The 24,598-nt window shown below is 35.5% G+C and overlaps 1 protein-coding gene across 2 annotated transcripts in view; it reads right to left on the reverse strand.

Moving 5' to 3' along the window:
- The window catches only part of LRP6 (LDL receptor related protein 6), a 161,462-nt gene that overhangs the window by 11,298 nt on the left and 125,566 nt on the right, over positions 1–24,598 (reverse strand). For both annotated transcript variants that reach the window (XM_057491660.1, XM_036909680.2), the window contains 7 exons: positions 21,298–21,500; positions 19,350–19,561; positions 18,192–18,382; positions 10,517–10,726; positions 8,403–8,528; positions 5,319–5,555; positions 4,646–4,756 (listed from right to left, as the gene is read on the reverse strand). In XM_057491660.1, the coding sequence (XP_057347643.1) occupies positions 4,646–4,756; positions 5,319–5,555; positions 8,403–8,528; positions 10,517–10,726; positions 18,192–18,382; positions 19,350–19,561; positions 21,298–21,500 (1,290 nt within the window). The remainder of the gene's footprint in view (positions 1–4,645; positions 4,757–5,318; positions 5,556–8,402; positions 8,529–10,516; positions 10,727–18,191; positions 18,383–19,349; positions 19,562–21,297; positions 21,501–24,598) is intronic.

Genomic DNA, 24,598 nt, shown 5'->3' on the forward strand with positions numbered 1-24,598 from the left:
AAGGCTCATCAAATTTAGAGCATCACTCTTCTTTTTAGAAGGAAAATTTCTTCTATTCTGAACAGTCAGGCTATCTCTCACAATTGAAGATCCTTTGAAAACCTTTCTTTTGCTTCTATCCTCAAATCTCCCATCCACAGAGCTAAACTCATTCTTTTATAGGTTAAATGAAGGAAATGATAGAAAATGACATCACTGAGTCACGTAACACATAGAGGCTGCACGTTACATAGTTACCCTATGAACTCTTGGGGTACAGACTCTGCTTAGTCCTTGTGAGCAGCCATCCAATCTTTTTTAGTCCTTTTTAGTGCCTTGGCATTCTTTCTAATGCCAAGCTTTAAGAAAGAATAGTTTACTAACCAAGAAGGTGAAAGACCTATACTCTGAAAAATTTCATGAGAGAAATTAAAGAAGACAGCAATAAATGGAGATCAATCCCATGCTCATGAAGAATACTGTCAAAACGGCCATCCTGCCTAAAGCAATCTACAGATTCAATGCAATCCCTATCAAAATACCAGTAGCATTCTTCAATGAACTAAAACAAATAGTTCTAAAATTCCTATGGAACCACAGAAAAGACTCTGAATAGCCAGAGCAATCCTGAGATAGAAGAACAAAACTGGGAGGTTTATGCTCCTGACTTCCAGCTCTACTACAAAGCTACAGTAACCAAAACAATTTGGTCCTGGCACAAGAACCATAGATCAATGGAACAGAATAGAGAGCCCAGATATAAACCCACACATGTATGGCCAATTAATATATGATAAAGGAGCCATAGATATACAATGGGGAAATGAGAGCCTCTTCAATAATTGGTGTTGGCAAAACTGGACAGCTACATGTAAGAGAATGAAACTGGATTAGTGTCTAACTCCACACACAAAAGTAAACTCAAAATGGATCAAAGACCTGAATGTAAGTCATAAAACCATAAAACTCTTAGAAGAAAACATAGGCAAAAATCTCTTGAATATAAACATGAGCAACCTCTTCTTGGACAGATCTCCTCAGGCAAGGGAATCAAAATAAAAAATGAACAAGTGGGACTACATCAAACTAAAAAGCTTCTGTACAGCAAAGGACACCATCAGCAAAACAAAAAGGCATCCTGCAGTATGGGAGAATATATTAGTAAATGACTCATCCAATACGGGGTTAACACCCCAATTATATAAAGAACTCACACACCTCAACACACCCAAAAAACAAATAATCTGATTAAAAAATGGGCAGAGGATCTGAACAGACACTTCTCCAAGGAAGACAACTGAATGGTCAACAGGCACATGAAAAGATGCCCCACATTGCTAATTATCAGAGAAATGCAAATGAAAACCACAATGAGATATCACCTCACACCAGTTAGGATGGCCAACATCCCAAAGACGAGAAACAACAAATGCTGGTGAGGATGCAGAGAAAGGGGAACCCTCCTACACGGCTGGTAGGAATGTAAATTAGTTTAACCATTGTGGAAAGCAGTATGGAGGTTCCTCAAAAAACTAAAAATAGAAATACCATTTTACCCAGGAATTCCACTCCTAGGAATTTACCAAAGAAAAGGTCCCTGATTCAAAAAGATATATGCATCCCTATGTTTATCACTGCATTAATAACAATAGCCAAGATATGGAAGCAACCTAAGTGTCCATCAATAGATGTACTGATAAAGAAGATGGGGTATATATACACAATGGATATTGTTATTATTTAGCCATAAAAAGAAAAGAAATTGTGCCATTTGCAACAATATGGATGGATCTAGAGGGTATTGTTTGGTGAATTAAGCCAGGCAGAGAAAGACAAACACCGTATGATTTCATGTATTTGTGAAATATAAAAACCAAGCAAAATAGAAGGAACAAAACAGCAGTAGACTCATAGACACTGAGAAGTGACCAGTGGTTACCAAGGGGGAGGGGCTGGGGCGGGTTGGTGGGCGCAAGGAGGATAAAGGGCCACAATAATTCGCAATCACAGTATAAGAGGATAATGGGGAATGTTGAATCACTGTGATGTACATTTGAAACCACCATAACATTGTATATTAATGATACTTTAATTATATATATGTGTGTGTGTATATATATATAAAACAACAACAAGAAAAAAGAATAGTTTGCACTAACTGTCTCCCAATTCTGCCTCTGGGTCACATCTTAACTCACTGAAAGTAGGCTTCTGTCCTCACCAGCACAATGAAACTAGTTTAGTCTGGAAAAGGTCAAAGTTCTCCTATTTGCCATATTCAATAAACTCCTCATCTCACTGACCTGTCTACACATCCAGTACTGCTGACTCTTGTTTTCTTCTCAAAAATGTCTGATCAATAACCTTCCAAGATACCACTCTCTTAGGTTTACTCTCTCTGATTATTCTGTTTCCTTTTGCTGGCTTCATTCTCCTGTGTCTGTCTCTTAAGTGCAGGTGATTCCCAGTCCTGTCTACCTTCTGCTACTTTCCTCCTCTACTTACTTATCCTGAGAGATTTCACCTGCTGCCTCAGCTTTAATATCCATTAATAAACTGAACAGCCCACGTCTCTTCTTGAGCTAGACCCATAAAGTCATCAACAACTTCCCGAACAGCTTCGGTGGGATACGCCATGAGCAACTTTAATGCAGCATATCCACACTTAACCCATCATCACCATCATCTGTCATGTTTTCCAGATTCCAGGAGTAAGCAAATCATATACAAATGGCAGCACATGTGACAAATTAAAGGCACTTAAATGAAAAACAAAAATAAATTAATAAAAAACATACATCAGCCAAACATTACAACTGTGGCCAAGATATGGAATGGTACTTCAGTTTTCAGTCTCTGCTGTACATTCTAGGTAACAACTCCAGTCACTTAGTGAGGTACCTGTGAACCAACCTAAACTTATCAACTGTATCTAAGTGGTCACCAAACCCTTTTTATTCTATTTCTGAAATAACTCCAAAGTCCTCCTTTCCACCTCTAACACTTCTCTTCATTTAGATCTTCATCATCTTATGCCTGAACCATAACAGTCTCCTAAGCATTTTACAATTACAGATTGAAAGTCATTAGATGGGGTTGCAACTAGCATTTTAAAACAAAACTTCAGAATGCATTCTATACATATATGTGGGTAAATACTGCTGTATGACACTTGCTTCTTTATGTGTGCACCACATCTTTGTATATCTCTTGATGTGGTCAAAGAAGTTGAAAGCAACCAAACTAAAAATTTCCTTACCTGTAATCTTATCACCTCTAACCTATCTGCTTCACAGCTTTCACAGTTACAAAGCCATGCTAAGTCCCTCCCTTTTTCAATGACTCTCCATTAATCTGGAATACTGAATAGGCTCTTCAGAAGAAAAGCAGTCCTCTACCATCTTACCTTTACATATATCTTTTGCTGACACCCTCAAAACAAAGCCTTTATTTTGGCAGTCTCATTTACATGTGATTTCCCAAAGGTGCCTGTTTTACTCTGTTTTTGAACAGGATATTCTCTCTGCCTTGAATGCAATCTCTCCACTTACCTGCATAATTAATGTTATTCTTAAATTAACACCCAATCCAAGCACCATTTTCCTAAGAAGTCTTCCTTGATGAACCCCATCTTCACTCCTAAGGATCTAGCCACTCTCTCCTTTGTGCTACTGCTTGTTATGAATCTCTTACAGCACATTTGGTACCACTCACATTTCTTTATCAACAGTACCTACTATGAGCCAGGTGATCTGTTTTAAATATATTAAATCATTAAATTTTCTCACAATTACAAGGCTAAATTTTATCTTCATTTTAAAGATGAAGAAACTTCAGTTTAACAAGAACAAATAAAGTACTGTGAAGAGGCACCACTAGAATTCAGATCCATCTCTGCCTGGCTTTAAAATTCTCATAGAGGACTTTGAGAAACCTGGTACAGTACCCTTTTTGTTGAATAAATAAATAGATTCTAGAAGTCTTAGTACCTCATTTGAATTTTGTAAAAATGCCAACTTAAAGTCTTCATTGAAATTAAAGAGTTTTTAAATGAATTCTAGCTAAACTCCATTTAACTAGTTTTGACAGGGTAGACCTCTGAATTCCATTTAGAACTAAGTTTAATAATTTGAGATGTAGTTTATGTTAGGGCATCAGTCAATAATTATGAACCTTGAAGAAACCAAAGGCTATTCAGTCTATGTCTCTAGGCCTAGGGGTACATATTGGCCCAAGTATCCTCAGGCTCCACTTTAAGGAAGCTCTTAATATCACTGAGGGGAATGTTGGAAACATGTCAAGAAAAAAAAAGGGAGACCTTAAACATGAACTAATGTTCAGAAACTCTTAAGTTTAGACCACCAATTGATTTCCCCATATCTAAACTAAGAATTTCCTAACTGTAGTGGCAAAACCATATTCCTTCATTTCTGTTATTTCAGTAAATATTTCTATGAAGACTTGTACATTTTCAAGAAAACTGTTGTCTTTAAAGAACTACTAAAAGCAAAACATAAAAAAATTCCTGGTACAAATAATCAGCTTAACATTAATATCTGTTTCTTAAAAGGAAATATTAATCATAAGTGAACTTCACACATTAAGAAAAGGAAAAAGCACTTTTTTTCTGTAAGAATAATATATACAAGGTTTTAGTCCTACTTACAACAATCCAGTTCATCTGATTTGTCGCTGCAATCCACATTATGATCACATTTCTTGTGTTTTCCGATGCACTGCCCATTGGCACAGCGGAACTGATCAATTAAACAAAGCACTGAGAAAAAAATGCAAATAGTTTTCTTATTTTTACTATCATGTAAAGCCAAACTCTGGCAAGTGTGAAAAGTGCTTTCTGGATGCAAATGAAAAACAAATTAACTTTTAGATACAACTTAAAAATTATTCTCTGATTCTGTTAAGAATTAAAGAATTCTACATGCATTTCCAGATACTGAAGAATTCTAGAGAATTTGCTGGTTTGTTTGTTTTTACTGTGTTAAAGGTTAGTGGAGGATAGAGGAAAACATGAAATTATTTTACATTATAATAAATCCACTAAATCAGAGTTCACTGGAAACAAGGACTATTTTTACATATTAAAGATCTAATCTTTTGACCTCGTTTCTCAATTTGCAAAGCTTATTAATGTGTATAAACCTTATGCATGTTAAGTGAATTAAAACAACAATGTGGAACATGCTACTATGTTTAGACATAATAAAGTCAAATGTACTTGAAAAACCCCGTATCTACCACTGAGCCAAAGCAATACTCTGTATTTCAAACAATTTAATGGAAAAAGGACTACATAACCACGTCCTAGGAATTCTGGATACCTTCACAGTTCTTCTCATCTGATTTGTCCTGGCAGTTTGCATCGCCATTACATCGGAGGGCACCGTCAATACACTGCCCACTGGCACACTGGAACTGGGATTCGGAGCATACAGGACAATTGAGCTCGTCACTGTGGTCCTCACACTCAGTGAACCCATCACAGCGCCAAGCCACAGGGATGCAGTCAATCTCTCCAGTGAAACAAGTAAACTGCTGAGGAGAACATGTTGGAGGTTCTTCAAATGAACAAGGGGGAGAGGAGTGACAGAAACACAGTAACAGTCACACAGAGGTACAAACATTTCAACCTGTGTGAAGCTCATGTCATAGTTAACACATAAACACTTTACAATAAATAAAGTTTATAAATTGTCTCATCTAATCAGAGAAAAATACAATCTTCACACCTACTTAGATACATTAACTTGCAAAACCATAAGGCAGAAGTGTCCTCATATATTGTAATTCAAGTAGGATTATTATACTTGCAGTCCATTATAATCTCACATATAACCTAGGAAAAATCACTATAATCATTTATCCTCTAATAGCTTGGAATTCATAAGTTTTCTAACTCCGAGTTTTTCAAAGAGTGGTCCCCAAAACGCTGTGAGTCCCTGAGACCTCTTCAGGGGATCTGCAAGGTCAAAACTATTTCGTTATAATACTAAGATGTCACTGGCCTTTCTCACTACTTTTGCATTAATGATACAAAGGAATGATGGGTAAAACTCTTACCACCTTAGCAGATTCAAGGCAATGGCACCAAACTGTACTGGTAGTCATTGCATTCTGCATAGCACACACTCACAGTTATAAAAAAAAGGCAATTTCATTTAAGAATGTTCTTGATGCATAAGTAAAAATATTAATTATATTAAAATCATCTGAGTATGTGGCTCCTCAATATTGTTTGATAAAATGGGAAGTAGGCATAAAGCTCAGGTTGCATACCTAAGTGTGATGATTTCTCAACAGAAAACACAACCCAAACTGGAACACTTATTTTACTTGCAAGAACAACTGACAGATAAACTGTATCTGCACGTGGGTATTTGGCAGGAAGTTTTTTTAAAAATATGAAACCAGTGAGACAGTTACCTCAAGGAAAACAGTGGTAAATCATAACATTGTACTTTTGTGGCAAATTTTAACATCAGAACTTCCAATCAGAAATCATAATTTTGGGAAACCTGCATCTAGCACCATAGGCTTTGTCAGATTCTCAGGGCTTAACACATTTACTGATAAGATTATTGGTGATAACGGGGAAGACAGTGTAGCTCAGAGAAGACACATAGGGACTCTGTGGCATCTTACTACACTGATGGACAGTGACTGCAATGGGGTGGGGGGGGACTTGATAATAAGGGTGAATGTAATAACCACATTGTTTTTCTTGTGATACCTTCATAAGACTGTATATTAATGATACCTTAATAAAAAAACAGATTATTGGTGGTATTAACATCTATTGACATTGTATAATGAAGTGTGTCAAAAATCTGAAGATATAGGAATTTCTGAAAGAAATTCTAATATTTCCAAATGACCAAGGTATAAGGTCACAAAATCATGCATGGGTAAAATATCCATCTAAAGCACAAATCAGATAAACAGATTTTAATATGAGAGATTATGAAAAGTTAACTGATAATGGTTTCATACGCTGCAACCTAACCTATAGAAAATTGCCATTTGTTAAGATTTGTAATAGAATTTAAGGTGAATATCCATAATTATTTGAAAGGGCTATGATTATAGCCCCCTATTTTCCAACTGCATATCTGTTTGAGGTCAAATATCTTCATATAGATCTACCAAAACTACATATTACAACAAATTGAATGTAGTAGTAACAGTCTTGCATTCTGTATATGAAACTCCTATTTTTTTTATTGTGGTACAATATACATAACAAAGTTTCCTATTTTAACCACTTACAGATCAGTGCCATTAAGTACAATCACACTGTTGTGCAACACTGTTTGGGGGGGAGACACTTTAAGTACAAGAACTTAACTTCTACCATGCACACATATGATCTCCCCAACTAAATTGTATGCTCTATCACAAAGATCTTTAAATCTCCTGCAGTCCAAGCTGAATGCATCACACCTGCTACTTAATACATTGATTTTTTAAACTTAAAGGTAAGTTAGGAGAACAAAATATTCTTATAATACCTTCTTATCAAGAATTTTTGTATTTTGAGTATATAGGTCCTTTCAATCTTTGTTCAGAGAAATACTAATTTTATGTAGCTGTCATCACAGTAAAAATCACCATTTTAATAATTTTCTGCTACTTAAGCCAAATTTTAGCTACATTTTTATATCAGCTCATGATCATGTTTAATAGCTGTATAAACTCAGTTATTTTAATTAATAATTTTCCTATCATTAGATTTAGATTGCTTTTAATGTCTGCCACTGTAGAGAATGGTCTTTCTCCTTCAGCTGAATTAATTTGGAATTATCCCCAAGAGGAAGATTTCTGAATTAAGGGAATGAATACCATTATGGTGTTTGATGCTACCATATTATGCTTTAAAAAAAGCAATGTGCCTATTTGCTATGATCTCATGAGTGACTGAACCAATTTCACTGCAACACTAATAGCTTAAAAAAATGTTACATAAATAAAAACAATACAGAACTGCTGATGGATTTCAACAAAATATTCTTTTCACTGGATACATTCCCAATAATGATACAAAAACTGACAGAATCTAGAATTCAATGGACAGAGATTATAGGAGGTAGAGTTAATTCATCTTGTTACCCTCTGGGGTGGGAAAAGCTATTTCATTAATAAGAAATACACTCATTCACAGGATGAGTTTCCCCTGGTAAGGGCACTTTGCCTTGGTCCCAACATTAGGTTAAACTTACCACCTGTCATGATGGGTTCATTCTTGGAATAACCCAAAACCCTGGCATAGTGCAAATGAATGGAATACAAATGACCAATCAAGTTAGGAGAAAGAGCAATTTCACTGTCAAATCACAGAATGCTAGACTAAGGTACGGAACATGTTAATTGGCATTTAGACCTACACAAGGAAATGAAAACATATTTACCTCCACATGAGAGCTCATCTTGAAGCAGAACCAAGTGCATAGGGCAAGAGCACCTGGTGGTACCATCTCCTTTCACAAGACAAATATGTGAACAGCCACCATTATCCTGAGCACAAGGGTGCTGTCCTGAAGAAGTAAAAAAAAAAAAAAAAAGAAGGCAGGTTGGAAGGACGGCCCAGTCAAAAATCAATTATTTATGATATACCAAGAAAACCAAATGTAAAATCACCTTGGACTTTATTACTACACAATATAATTCCATGACTATACAACCTATAAGGAAATGCACAAAATATTTATATCTAACCACTGTCTTTAAATATTTGTATACATAATATTATAAAGTATTTTAAGCAAGTTAATTCTACAGCTCATGTTAATTTTGGGGGATAAGAAAAGCTGATAGTTGAAACTTAAAAAAATTGTTAGGAAGAATGCTGAGACCTGGATATTTTTCTGTTTTAAATATAAAAACTGTTTTAAACTAAAGATTTTAAATCAGAAATTCTATCTTCTTAAAAGATAAGATGATTTTACTCAAAAAAGTATACTTTAATGAGGAATTCACTGAAAATTAGAGTTGTTAGAAGAAAAATCTTATGTTCACATAGAACTCAACCATTCACAGACTAGCAAAACTATTTGCCTGTTCAACTGCAAAAGATAACTTGCAATGTTACAAATGTTTAATTTCCTCAGATTTGGGTTAAATTAAACAAATACACTTTTAGGAAAGTTTTCAAAGTCTTGCTCACAAGTTGTAGTAAATGAAATCATTGCTTTGAATTTTCTACTTAGCTTTTCTTAAAAGCAACTAGACATCTGTCATCACAGAATACTAACATCTCCTGTAGCCACCCATTTATTATCTGACTCTTCTCAGTAACGCATCAGTCCTGCTTCAGTGTGTGGGTTAACTTTCTAGGAATAAACATGTTATATTACATACATGTCCCCAGACATCAGTCATTCTATTAGCATACACAACCTATACAGCAGTGTTTCTCAACCTTTTAATTCCATGACACTTTTGATAATGTTTTCAGCAATTTGAAGAAAAATGTTTCTCCAAATACAAAACCATACTTAAATGTTGAATTATAAAAAAAGATAATGCCCCAAATTCTGAAAACCTCCACTGAGATTTTCTGCAATAAAATAGTCATATATCAACTGAATAAATAACTTGGGTATTGTGTCATTACCCTATTTCTATTAAATGTTCAGCATGAGTTACATTTCATTACAACGACAACAATTCTCACTTTCTAATTCTCAAATGCTTCTAACAACTCCTAAGTTCATGAACAGTGATGACATAATGAAGACCTGAACAATCAATGATGCTCTCCGTCCCCTATTATTTCACTCCAATTGTACTGAGAGGTTAGGGAATTTCAATAGTTCTCTCTTGTCCCCCATTTAACATTAGCATTCCTGGCACAATCCCACAGCAGTAGCAACCGCTCTGACTAGGGCACTGCTTTGATTATGGACACATATTAACAAGAAATTAGGCCAAGATGATTAGTCAATTTCAAGTTTTCAATAAGTAAAATAAAAAATTATGACTCCTTTTCTAAGCTGAGAATTAAAACATTTATCTAAAAGGGAAAAAACAAGCACTTACTAAGCACAGTCTTCTCTAAGTTTACATACTAATTTTTAGTTTGTTTTGCTTTTGCTTAAGAATAAGGTTATTCTATGGTAACTATATTCATCATAACATAGATATAATTTTTGCTTTTGTTCAAACTATAGGGGTGTACAGGGAACAAAAGAAGTACATGCTTTATACCCATCTTAGAGGGGCTGAAGGAAAGAGAGGGAAGGCATGACAGAGTCTTTGTTGTACCTGGGAAAATTTTTCAGAATGAGCAAAAACCATTCCTTTTCCCCATTCCTGTTTCCTGTTTAATTGGAAAAGCTCCCAGATGAGTCTGATACACAGCTTTAAAAACATGAGTTTAAAAAAAAGTAGTGAAACTAAAAGTACATGAAAATCTTGACAATAAGGAGGTAAAAACACACAAAAGACATCTTAATTTTATCTTAATTTCTTACAACAATACAAGAATGAACCCTGCAATTAGCAACATGGTATCAGCACTTACTATATTCCTGAAGGTTCAGCTCCTTTACTGCATGAATGTCACTAAGCTGAGCAATTCGAGCCTGGACTTTGGTTCTACCCTCTCTACCTGTCATGTCAATTTTTTCAATCATTTGCTGCTGCTTATCAATCCAGTATAGCCAGTTTTGAAACACAGTCAGTCCCACAGGCTGCAAGATATTGGAGTCTTCTAATACTATCCGGTTGGCACCTTGGAAAGGGGGCACATTAAACAGAAATGATTCATGTGAGTCATCATACATTGAACAACTATTCATTGAATATCAGTTAAGATTCTAAAAGTATGAAAAGGAAAATATGAGCTCTCTATCATAAAACTTGAAAATCTGAGGAAAAAAAAGATATAAACCAGAAAATAGGCAACAGACTAGATATTAAAGTGCCATCAAGAGCAAATCTAAATGCCCAATACATAGTAAATACTTGAGTTTTAAAGAAATGTAGAAAAGAACTACAAAAATATAGTTTTTTGTTTACAAAAATGTAGAAATTTAACAGTTGAGTCAATTTTTCAAATTAAATTTTATGAAAGCTTGAGCATATAAAACAAATAAAAATGATAATTGTCTGGATGAAGCAGTGGTGGTGAGCACAGAGCTATGTCCTTGGCCTCCCCCCACTCACTGGGCACAGCTAAGGCATCAGTGAAGAACAACTCCCCCTCCACCCCCCTGGCCACTCAGAACACAGGAAGAACAACTAACTCACAGGTTACCTAGTTCAAGCCTCACCTCAAAGTAAGAATTCTTCCTATAACATCCCAGAGAGAGCCATCCAGACTCTTCAGAGGCAATCTATCCTACTGTGAACTGTGAGAAAGGTCCTTTACCCAGCGTGCTGAAATCTGTGCCCCACACACCCACTGCCATAGGTTCTCCCTATTTAAAAGGAAAAAATACACTCATTCCTTCCCTCTTCCTCATGATAGTCCTTCAGATATCTAAAGAACATTTTTCCTAAGTGACATCAGCTTGTACTTTGGAAATACTTTAGGCAAACATAAAACTAAATTTTAATAAAGAGAAAAGTAGGGAGATATTTCAGATGAAGAGGCATTGCCTAAGTCAATACTGAGATACATGGTAGGTCCAACAGAAGTTTACTTGTATTTCCTCCTAAAAATTTACTAAAATGGTGGTAAAAAATGAAGGTATAAACCCATAAGGATAAATAGGACAGAAGAGCAGAAAAGTGCTATTAATAGAACTTAGAGGCAGACCAAGGATAACGACACAGCAGCCCAGAGGAAGCTAAATGCTCAGTCAGGGAAGCCACCATCAGAATCATTTAGTGCAGGAACTGGAAGCACCAGGTATTTTGGAGTGGAGCAAAGGGAGAAGGTACGTGGCTGGCGCTGAAAGAAGTTATGCAGCTCCCGAATCATCTCCCTGCCTCAAGAGGAAGACTGAAGACTACTTTCTAAAGAGGTTGAAAGAGACTTTAACATACGAGGCAAGGCAAAGAGATATGCCATACATGGGATTTTACAAGGGAATTACTTAGAAATCTACTTTCTAACTAGTGAGACTCTCCCTCACACCTTTCCCCCTCTGGACTCCAAGAACACTGGCAGCCAACTATTACCCTCCTACAAAAGACTGGCAGAGTTCCCAACAATAATCAAACAAAAAACCTGAGATATCTAAGAGAAAAGAACTCCAGACAGTGTAACGTGGAAGTCCCATTACAAAACAGCCAGGGCTCAGTGAGAATCCCAGTGCTTCACAAGCAGCAACAATGTGAAAGTCAGCACTTGGAATGCCTCGCTATTAAATATAAACATAAAACTAAGGATCACCAGTTATTTAAAGAAAACTACTTTTAAATTCAAAGCCCAAGACAAACAGAACAAAAGAACTTGGAGAAAAAGACACAACTAAAAGCATAAAAAAAAAAAAAAAATCAAAGGCAGCAAAAAAACTAAAGAACTGGCTGCTTTCAGTGGGGGCACAGTATCCAAAGAACAAAATAAGAGCTCTGAGAAATTTAAATTATGAGACTTGGAAATAAAAAAATAAGTCCAATAAGATGGTTGAAAGATAAACTGAAAACCCTTCCGGAAAGCAGAATAAAAAGACAGAGGTGGTTAATAGGAGGGAAAAATACAGAGATAGTCAAGGTCCCGCATCTGAATAAAGTTCCAGAATGAGAAACCAGGTAAAAAGAAAATCAAAGAAATAAAATTAAAAAAAAAAAACCTTTCCAGAGTTCAAGGGGCAAGTTTCTGGACAGAAAGGATTCTCCTAGTACAGTTCAATGAAAGAAAGAAGAAAAGAGGGAAGTGGGGAATCACACACAGACACATTACCACATTCTAGAATACTGGGGAAACGAGAAGATGTTAAAAGCTTCTGGAGGAGAAAATGAAGGATCACATACAAAAAGTCCAGAACCACAATGTCATCAAACTTCCCAATGACATGAAATGCTTGAAAACAATTTGAATGCTGTGCCTTCAAAATTCTGAGAACACAGTTATGAAACATGAATTCTATACACATCCAAAGTATCATGTAAGTATGAGAAAGAAAAACTCAGGATGAAGAATTGTAACCTTCTATAAAACCCTTTCAGGAAGCTAATAGAGGGTGTGTCCTTTCAAGAAAAAGAAAATAACCAGAAAAATGGAATTCAGGAAACAGCATGTTGAGCACCAGAGACGCTGGCAAGTGCATTCTCAGGATAACAGTGAAAACAAGCTGAGCCAGAAAGTAAGCAAATCTAGACCTGAGCAAGATGCCGAAGAAATTCAAGAAGCATGCTTTCAATTAAAAAGAAAAAAAGATGGATTGCTTGATGTATCTTCATGTATTGAAACAATATTTACATTAGATGAGATTAACTTCAGGGAGAAAAAAGCTATAGAATGAAATGTAGCTTGATAGTAACATTTTCACAGCCATAAATAATAATTAAGTATGAACTTAAAAATTGTAAAACTATTCTGGGAGGATGGGAGGAAAGTTCATAAGGATATTGGGGGTACACATGTTTTAAGATATCAAAATCTTTTTATCTTCCATTAAAGGAAGTCGACTTGTGATGTCTAAAATTGAAAAATCAAGAAATAGCTGTCTTAAGCAAATTATTTTAAAATAACTGAAGGAAGATGCTTCTAAGAGTGGAACTGAGATTAGGAAGAGTAGTAGACTTATTTTTTGTTATAAGTTAAGTAGAACCATTCCATTTCCATAAATATCCACATGTATTGCTTTCAGTAATATTAAAATTAAATTTAAAACAGTAATAATGAGTGATTAAAAAAGATTAGGTGGTGATAGTGGAAGGATGGCCTCAAGTGGACAACCAGGGAAAAAGAGATGTCAGCTGTGTCTGTAAGACACCAAACATGACAACAACCTGATCAACTCTGATGGCAGTGATAAAAGGGGTGTAAGTGAAACACTGCAGCCAACAATGAAAAGACAGGCCTATTTATTCCACAAACTAAGCATGTACTAATATAATCCAGTATGAAAGGCTCTGTGGGAGTCTAAAAATATGAAATGGAAAGAGATCCCATGGTAATAATGTAAGATTATCTGTGAATATATAAAGAAGGGAAAAAAAACCTGCCACCACTACACTAACCTTTTTCAGAAAATAGAAAAAGAGGAAACTTCTTTTTATGAGGTCAGTGTAACCTTGATGGCAAAACTCCAACAAGTACATTATAAGAAAGGAAAATCTTTCTCAAGAATACAGATATAAACATCCTTACAAAACATTAGCAAATCAAATTCAGCAATATATAAAAAGGATAATGTGTCATGTCAAGTTTGATTTACTGTAGCAAAGCAGGAATAGAAGAGAATTTCCTTAATATGCTTTTTAAAAAGTTACAACAGAAAAGCCTTAGCAAGTGTAACACCTAACCACAAAATATTGAATGATTTCTCCCAAATCAAGAAAAATTAAAAAACCCAAGGATTCTATTATTCTTGTCACCACTGAACTGGGGGTCCCAGCCACTGTAAAAAGGCACCAACGAAAAAGGGCTGGAAAAGAAGAAATAAAACTCTCACAGTAGGTAGACAAATGAGTCCTGTATTGTAGAAAATCCTAAAGAAACTACAAATAAGTAAATTAGCAAGGTTCCTGGGAACAAGTTCAATATACCAGAATGGGGGAAAAAAGGAAACTGTACTTCTATATTCCAGCCACAATCAAAAAATGAAATATTAAAAACTTAGAATACTCTACTAGCATTTAAAAGAAACAAATACCAAGGAATAACTCTAATGAAAGATGGGCAAGACTCCTACATAGGAAACTATAAAACACTGAGGGAAGTTAAAGTTCTAAATAAATGGAGGGGTGTACCATGTTCATGATTTGGAAGACTAAGATTACAAAGATAATAATATCCCTAAATTGACCTAAAAATTCAAAGCAAACCCAGTCAAAATTTTAGTAAGTGTTTTCTCTTGGTGGAAACTCAGAGGCTGGTTCTAACATGTATATGAAATGCAAAGGGTCAACAAAAGCCAGGGTAATCTTGAAGAAATATTAAAGACATATACAGCCAGATAAATTTGTTATAAAGTTACAGTAATTAAGGGGCAATACAATATGATGTAAGACAAAATGACCAAGGAATAGTTAGAGTCCAAAAACATACTCACACAAATACAGCTATTTGATTTATAACAAAGGTGACATTAAACACCAGTGGGGAAAGAGGATAGTCTTCTCAAAAAATGGTGCTACATCAACTAGAAATGTAGAAAACAAATTTTAACCCCTGCCTCACAAAAATAAATTCCAAACAGATTATTGATCTGAAAGAGAAAAGGTAGAAAAAAAAATTTAAGGGAAAAAAAAACACAAAAAAATATCTTTGTGCTTTTGGAATAGGCAAAGATTTCTTAAATAGAACATAAAAAGCACTAATCATAAAGGGAGACATTAATAAACTGCACTGCAGTAAAATAAGCACTTCTTTTTCATCTAAAGACACCATTGGGAGAGTGAAAAGGTAAATGATAAACTGGGAAAACACTTATGCAACACATATCTTTCTCTATAGAGGAAGTATAAAGATACACAAAAAATTATTAAACAAGACCATAATAAATGGAGGGCTATATCATAGTATGATGAAAAGTATGGATGACTGAATTTCTTAAACATGCCAATTCTCCTCCAATATATAAATAACTTGATAATGGATTAAAATCCTGAATAAAAAATTTCTAACAACCAGTAACAGAAAAATGGGCAAAGACTATAAACAGCAATTCAAGAGGAAACATAAGTGACCAATAAATTAAACTCAAGAACAAATCGGGAAATGTGAATTTTATTAATAATAAGATAGATATACCTTTAAAATTATTGCACTGGTAAAAATTTAGAAATCTAACAATACCGAATATTGGAGTGGCAATAATCTTATACTTCTGGTTGGGATTTTAAATAGATACAATCATTTTGTAGAACAACATGGATATTTCTATTGAAGTTGAATATATACACAGTACATTACATAGCAATTCTACTACCAAGTTTAAACCATAAAGGAATGTTCAAATATGCACATGAGAACATTCACTGCAGCACTGCTTTTAATGAAAAAACAAACAAAACAAAACTGGAAATAGTAGTTTAGACTGACAGATTGGTCAAACAGTACAGTATCATGTGGCATTGAAAATAAATGGCATTGAATTGTGCAATATCAGGCATCATGTGAAAACCATGATATATCTGAAGAAAGCAAGCTACAAAAGAATACGAGACTAATTTTTACAAATGAAAAAAAGTTTATATATGTGTGAATATACGTTAAAAGGCATAGACAGGGCAAAACATGCATGGCAAAGAAAAACATTAAAAGTTACCTCTGGAGAAAGAGAGGAAAACAGAACTGGGGAGGGAGACACAAGGACCTCAAAATTCACTTCAGTGTTTTATTTCAAGGGAGAGAAGCAGAGGTTCAAAAGCAAATATAGCTACAAACACTAAGATTTGACAAAACTGGATGGTAGGAAATATACGCTTTCTGCATGCTGGAACCATTTGATTATTAAGGGTGAAATAAAAATGCATAGAATAAAATGGTAACTAATTCATTAAAGTATCACTAATGATAGTGTTTTGGATTTTTTCTTTTTTTCTTTTGTAAGCTGTCTTTAATGAATATGTGTTACTTTATAATAACTAAAAACATATCATAAGAGGAGAGAAAGAGAAAAGGAAAGAAGTGGAAAAAAAACCCACTTTCAATATTAATAAAAGAGTAAAACATGGACATAAACAAGTATTAATACAAATCAGAGGTGATGCATGAGATGCAGGTGATCAGATGAGGGAAAAAATGTACCAGGCTAGGTATGTGCATACATATGCGTTAAGTGTATGCACGACTGTTTGAAATCACAGAAGGTATAATGGGAGGGGAGGCCTTTGAACCTGAAAAGAGAATACATTTTTAGTTTTTTAAAAAATTACACATGTATTCAAACTATAAAAATTCTAATGATACAAAAATACTCAACATATTAGTATGCTAACATTCCACACCTTTCTCAGAGTATATTTGTCTGCCTATTTCTCAAGGAATATAAAGACATATAGCCATTTGTTACATAAATTTTAATATAGATCTTAATAAACATTATTATGCAACTTAAAATCATCCTCTGTGAGCATACACTGATATAACTATTTTTTTTTAATGACTGTATATACCATACACTTGAGAACTAGAATGTATTTCTCTGTGATAGACTATTACACATAATGCTCAGCAAATACCCTTGTGCATTTGGGTCAGTATTTTCATAAAACAGCTACCAAAAAAGGGAATTTACTGTTAATTGCCCCCCAAAAAGGTTCTACCAATTTCCAATTCAAAATGCATGAGGGCATGCCATGTTCCACCATTCTGGCCAATGTTGCGTATAATCAACTTTAATATATTTTCGCCATGCGACAGATATAAATAGTGTATTATTTTAATCTAATTTCCCTACCACTAGTGAGGCCACACAGAGTATTCGGACATCAGAAAAGGGGTGGTGGGGAGAGGAAGCAGGAGAAGTAACTATGATTGTACACAGAGGACTGCAGAGAAATGAGAAAGTAAAAGTCTATCTGAAGACCAATGATTTAATTTGATTAAAACACGAGGATCATTTAAGTTTGGATGAGTTTGTGAAAGGTAAATACCAATTTAAGGTTACAACTAGACTTTTTTCCTTCAGGTTAGGACACTACCCTTAAGATTTTTTAGTATAGTGGTGACATGACTTTAGAAACCATGCTTCAGAAAATTAATTTAGGAATAGTGTATAAACATTTGGGGGTGGAAATCAGCAGGGAGGAGGACGGTCACAGGCTAGAATTCAGGCCAGAGATGATGAGAACATAAACTTGAGCAGAAGAATCAGGAAAGGGGGAGAGCTACCTTAGAAATACATTATTTACAGAACCCAAACCAAGAAAGTTGGCAAGTTATTAGGTAACAGGGAATAATCATGTTGATGGTTCAAGAAAAAGTGCTTCTCAATCACATTAATGCTGACTACTGTTAGTGAATAAAACTGTATAGAAGTGAGTACAATAATAATATAATGGAAGAAAATACAAATGCTATTGATGAATCATCTCAATAAAACAATCCAAAAAAAGGAAACACATTTACTGGGTACCTGACAGATCACTGCTTTCAATCCGCCGGAGATCAGAATCAGCCCAGAAGAGCTTGCCCAATCTACTGTCAAGGGCTAAAGCAATCGGTTTACTTAAGCCACTGAAAAAGAGGACCTCCCGTTCTGTTCCATCCAAAGCAGCTCGTTCAATTTTGGGAGATCTTTCCTGAAGATTGGTAAAATACATATACCTGAAGAAAAATGAGGAAGCAGTAAGTTTACCAAAGTAAGAAGCCATACAAAATGAGAATACTCTTATTAAGACAAAAGGAGGTAGAATAATATTTTAAAATCTTACTTTCAAATGTTTTAGGATATATTTTTTAAAAGGCCATGGGATACTTTTAAAAGTAGTAACAAAGGGCACCCAGAAGTTCCTAGGGAGCTTTCATGGATTAGTAAAAAAAAGTGTTAGACCCAGACACATTTATGCTTTTGATATAATACAATTAAATGCATAAAATAAATGAAGCAAAAGAGCAGTAACCAGAGAGATCTGGAAATAAAATTTTGAATTCCTTGTCTAATTAGTCCATTTCATAACTAACAAGAAGTCTATATGAATCTTTTCTTATATGTAACTTCTAGAGTTCATCTCTTTCCTGAAACTCTTTTGAAAAAAGCTATTTTCCCTGTTAAATTCCTTTTCATTAGATATTTCATTCAGATGCAAATAAGTACTATTTACTAAATGCAAAGCTCCATATTAAATGAAAGAAGACATATTATTATTCCTGTCATAAAGGAACCTGCAATCTAGTAGGATATTTAAGACTGAAAAACAATTAAGTATACGGTAAATTGGAAAGGACCAAGTGAACTAGGGAGGCACAGTGCTTGGTATTTGGGAGAGGGGAAAACCACATCAGGCTGGGGCAGGGGGAGATCAGGGAACACTTCACAGAGGATGCTGCAGCTCAGATGGTCCTAGGGTATGGGTAGAAATTAGAACCAAAGCAACAATGACTAAGGAAAGAAATTCTATGCAGTAAAATCAAAGAAAGCAAGAATGTAAGAAATTGCAGCAGCAGGTTAGAAAATAATCAAGTTTTTCACTGAAGCACAGGACACTTAAAGGTAAATAACTAATAGGCTGAAAAGGAAGGTTGATGAGAGCCTCCTATGCCAAGACATCTGAATGCCACTTTGGTAACATACCCTTTCTCGGGGTTTACCACAATGGCTCGCGGTTTGTCTTGCTCGCCTTTTAGCACCACGCCAATTGATCTCCCATCTAATCTTGTTACATTAATCACATTGGTGGCCTCACAAGTCCAGTAGATGTAGCGGCTATAAATATCAATGCTGAGGTCATAGGGTTGTATTTCTAAGTTCTGATTAGGAACTGAGCTCACAACCACTGTAAAGCCCTAGGGAAAGAAAAAAGACACACACAGGAAATCAGATCCCAAGCCAGACAGCTCTGAGGCAATCACTCATAATGCTTACACTTACGTGGTCACACAACTGAGAAAGAACTCTCAAGTCTCAAGGGACATTTCTTACCGATACTTTTTTTAATGGGTGATGGGATTCTTTGTTAACACTCATTTCAAATGTTCCCTTTGGCTATTATGACATGGGACAGAGAGAGCTGAGGCCATATTGTTGCTGTAGGATCCTGGTAAGGACACTGATTAGGTGACAGCGGTGTCCTGTAGACCACAAACAACTGTGGCTAGAAGCACACCTTAGAAATATCTTTAAAACAGCAGTTCTCAACTAGGGGTGGCTTTGCATTTGCAAGTGCCTCAACCAGGGTGTTGTTTGGAGATTTTGCAATGTTTGGGGACATTTCTGACTGTCAAGTCTATGAGGTATAACTGACATCCACTGGGTAGAGGCCTGGGATGCTGTGTAACACCCTACAATGTGCAGGTCAGCCTTGCAACAAAGGATTATCCAGCCCCAAAACCAGCAGTGCTGAAGTTGAAAAACTGCTCTAGAGATAACAGCAATGATGGCTACAAACTATACCTATCAATGATGTGTTTCTCTAATCCTCAAATCCACCAAAAAAATATCTTTTTACAGAGCCAAGCAAAAAGAAAGGCTTTATTCATCTGTTCTAGCTGAAAAAATTTTATTTTACTTAGCATCTCTGAGGTAACATATTCCTTAAAAACGCTATCTACTTTATTTGCTGTGTCCTTGGCTATATAGTAAGTTATAATTTCCATCTACTAGTTACCAGCCTATTAGTTCCTCAGGTACACAGCATAAGGTACATCCCCAATATACTGCTCTAACTCTACCCCTAAATGGCCCCTCAGCATCCTTAAATACATCATCTCCTTGCTCTTTGTTGTGAGATAAAACATATGAAAAATCAGTAATCTAATCTCCCAAAATTTTAATAAACTCAAAATCCAAAATCACTGCTGTAAGGAAGATGGGTTACCTGTTGTAACCCAGTTTGACACAGCTTGGCCCCAGAAAGAAAGCAATGTAAACCATGTAAATCATGACTGGTATGTGAGCACTGATAAGATCTGTTGATAATATTTTCATTCTCATCCCACAGTCACCAAGTAATATTTACCAAAATTAACAAATAAGTAAATCACTAGATTAATGATAACATATCCTAGATGTTTTTAATTTCACTGAGTTTGTGTTATATGTTTCCTACCCTCTGAACCTTTCACGTAACAGTGAACTAGTAATAGAACCATTATTTGTTGAGTCCCTACTTTGTAACAGGTAATGGGCAATGGGCTTTACATCTTTGCAGCTAAAAAGTTCGTGAGAATCCTAGTGAGTGACAGAGCTGAGATCAGAATGAAGGTCTATTTGATTTTAATACTCTAATTTCCAACACTCCATGTAAATAGAACTGTAATAAAAAAACCCACAGAAATGGAAATGGGTGGCAGTGACAAAACCATTCCAATATATGAACATAAGTTGTGCTAATACAATTTTCATTCCAATAGTACTTTCAAACAGTTGTCTACTCAAAGATCACTAGGAGGAAAAAAGGCTGCTAGATCCAGAATTTTGGTTTTATACATACACTCTTACATAGAGTCAAGATTTAAACAGAATGATTAGTTATTCCAGTTACAGGCAGAAGACACGGATCTTGAACTGAGCACCAAATTACCTGGCTTCCATCTTCTTGTGCTTTTCGGATCATGTTTTGTCGTGAGTCAATCCAATACAGCTGCTTGTCCAGTGGGTCATAGTCAATGGCACGGACATTCCGAAGGCTATGGATAGGGAGGATGATGTCAGGGCTCTGCTGTTCATCAATTACCATGCGGTTGATGGCACTCTTTTGACTGAAGAGCAGGAAAGTAGTTGGAGCTTAAAGGAAGAAAAGAACAAATCTGAAACATAATCAAGTCCTGTTATAACTCAAATATTGTCTATATCTTATACAAAAGACATAGATGTTGAAGAGGTAAGGTTGAGGACAAAATCCTTTGGCATGCCCCCAGACACTCTCCTCAAGGTAGCACTGTTACAAGCCAGTTATGAAATTACCCAAATTACCCAGAACCATCTAGCCTTTTTTCTCCATCTTGTCTACAGCGGTGTCATAGAAGACCTGATTCCAATGAAACCTTTTATAAAGATATTCTCCTTGCCTACCAGTGAAAAACCCCACTCTTCCCAAACCTATTTTTGTGGGAAGAAGGAAGCCTAGGCCTCCACAGGTCAAAGCAGAAACTTCAAGACTGATTTTAGTCTCAGCTCTTTCACAATCAAGTCAATTGATCTTAACTTCAGAGAGTCGCTGAGTCTCTCTGGGTCAAAGTTTACTAAGGTCATAGCTATCTTGTCTTGCTCACTGAATTGCTGTAAGAATTTTACAACATGTGAAAATGCTTTAAAAATTATAAGGCATTATGTCAACTATTCCATAATTTAAAAAGAACTGTAAAGCATTATATAAAGTAAAAACAACTACTGTTTATTATCAGTAATAGCAGTAATAAACTTAGAATTAAGAGATATTAATAACCTTTAGGGATTGCAGATACAGACTTTTTTTGCACTGCGCGTATGTGATGGCTGCAGGGAGAGAGAGCTGGTAAACACACACTCACACACATGCACATACACAAGTAACAAAAGCTTTATACTCCTTATTTCTAATCCTCATAACAACTTCGTATCTGTATTTTCACTAAAAAATATTCTGCCCTGAAGCTAAGTTGATTATATGAAATGGAGAAATAAAAGAGACAACATTTCCCTTTCCCAGGGACTAGGCAACTGATTACTATGTAAACACCTTTAAAACAGGAAAACATCTATGAAGAACAGCATCTGATGGTCTTACCAACAACTTCAAAGTCTAACTGCATTTTTAAAATCATTTAAAATATATATAAAAATTGTATAATTATATTCTATTTTCTTGGTGCTCAGTCATCATCTAAATCCAGCAGAACTCTGTCCTGGTCAAGGATATAAACATAAATGGCCAAGCCAGAACTCCTCACTTTACTTCCCCCAAACCACATTCTTCACAAACATTATTTGTGGTTCCCCTGTTTGCTTTACATTTATACCCAATGGTATACTGGCTTAAATCCCAAAAAAACTCATTGGTATTCACAAAGAAACTTGGTATTCACAACAGTAAAATTCTGCTTTATTTAAAGTTCTTCACTGGCTAAGAGCCCATACCTCACTCCGAAGATTTAGAAAGTATTCCAATGATCCCACAGGAACTCTCCATTATCTGGAGACCATCACACATTGATTTAACAACTTTTAGCAATTTTAGTACAACTCATCCTTTAAGTGGTAAGAATGCAGATCACGACAGAGTAGCTAAGTCTCCCCCTTTTTTAAAAGAAAAATTATTTTTTGGCAGTACTACTTTATTCTAAATCAAGAAAAAAAGAAAAGAAAAAGGCTCTAAACTGTACGTTTACAACAGAACGAGCACCACTTACACTAAGACACACAATGAGACTTAGAAGAAAGATGCCAACTTTTCTTGCCTGGACAACAATTAATCAAATATATATTTGGCTCCTAGTTTGTTTTACTGGGTACTTTTTCTTCTCTCTCTCTTTTTTTGAGTCAAGTTTTAACCTTTAATAGATTCCACAATTAGGTGTTCTGGAAATGTGGGTTAGGACAAAGTCAAATATGGCCCCAAATAAATACTTGTTTCAGAAAGTCTACACATGACATTAACAATTACAATTAATTGGCTCAGTATCTCTAAGAAGCTGATGTTTTGACTTATTTACAAGTAAGTCATTGCTTAAAGTGGCAAAGAATATGCAATTTTGTAAGCCTAAATCTATCCTAATTTATGTAACATCTACCCACCAGGCCTTCATATTCCACAGAATGGTGCTTTGAAAATTGCTCTATCAGGTTGTCTGAGTTTTGCATTCCCACAATGGAGAGAACCACGTGCAGAAGCTGGAGTATGAGGTGTTAAGTAGGAAGGAGCATTTCCACTCCTTTTTGAAGGTACAAGTAAGTGTTCACCTCTAGCTTAAAGTAAGGTGATGCTCTCATGTAAGAACATAAAACACAAGGCAAAGGACCCCATCTGACTGTAACATTTGTGCACTGTGCCAGAGACATCAAGTGGGAACAGAATTCCAGTCCACTCTGCGCTAGTCAATCCATGTACCCAGAGGAAACATCCTTACCAATTTGCAAAAAGGTGCCACAGAGACCAGTTACCTCAGTCCAAACAAGGATCATGCGATTTGGCTTCCTGTTTCCTCCCTGACCTACTTTCTTCATTTACTCCGTTGCAGTGACACTGGCCTCCTAGGTGCTCCTTTAACATGCCAGACATGTCCCCATCTCCCATGTTTGCTTGAAAGATCTTCTGCATTTGCTGCCCCCTTTTGCTTGCAAGATCTTCTCCCAGGCATCCACATGGCTCATTATATCACCTCCTTCAGTTGACATTGCATCACTTTTTCAGTAAGAACTTCTCTGATCACCCTATTTAACACTGCAATCTTTCTCTCCACCCTTCCTTGCTCTTAATATTTCTCCATTAACACTTAACTCCATCTAACCAATGACATAGTTTAGTTATTTGGTTTGTTATCTGTCCCCTGGAATGTTAGTTGCATGAAGGCAAAGACTGATGTGTATTTCATTCACTGCTATATTCTCCACCGGCTCAAATATTTCCCAGTACATAAGAGCTAATTCAAAGAATATTCACCAAAGGCATGAATGAATAAACAAATGAAGTTATCATGATATCTAAGGAGAGCCCTGCAGCCATGATTTTCAAAGTAAGAAAATAAAATTATTTCAGACAGTTGGGAAGGAAAAAGAAATAAACATTTATCCAGGACCTCCAACATGTCACACATTATACTAGATGTTACTTAATCCCCAAAATTGTCATCTCTATTTTACAGGTGAACAAACTTAGAAAAGTTAAGTCGTTTCTAAAGAAAGGC

This window comes from Manis pentadactyla, chromosome 14 (assembly GCF_030020395.1).
Source record: "Manis pentadactyla isolate mManPen7 chromosome 14, mManPen7.hap1, whole genome shotgun sequence".
Classification (NCBI taxonomy): domain Eukaryota; kingdom Metazoa; phylum Chordata; class Mammalia; order Pholidota; family Manidae; genus Manis; species Manis pentadactyla.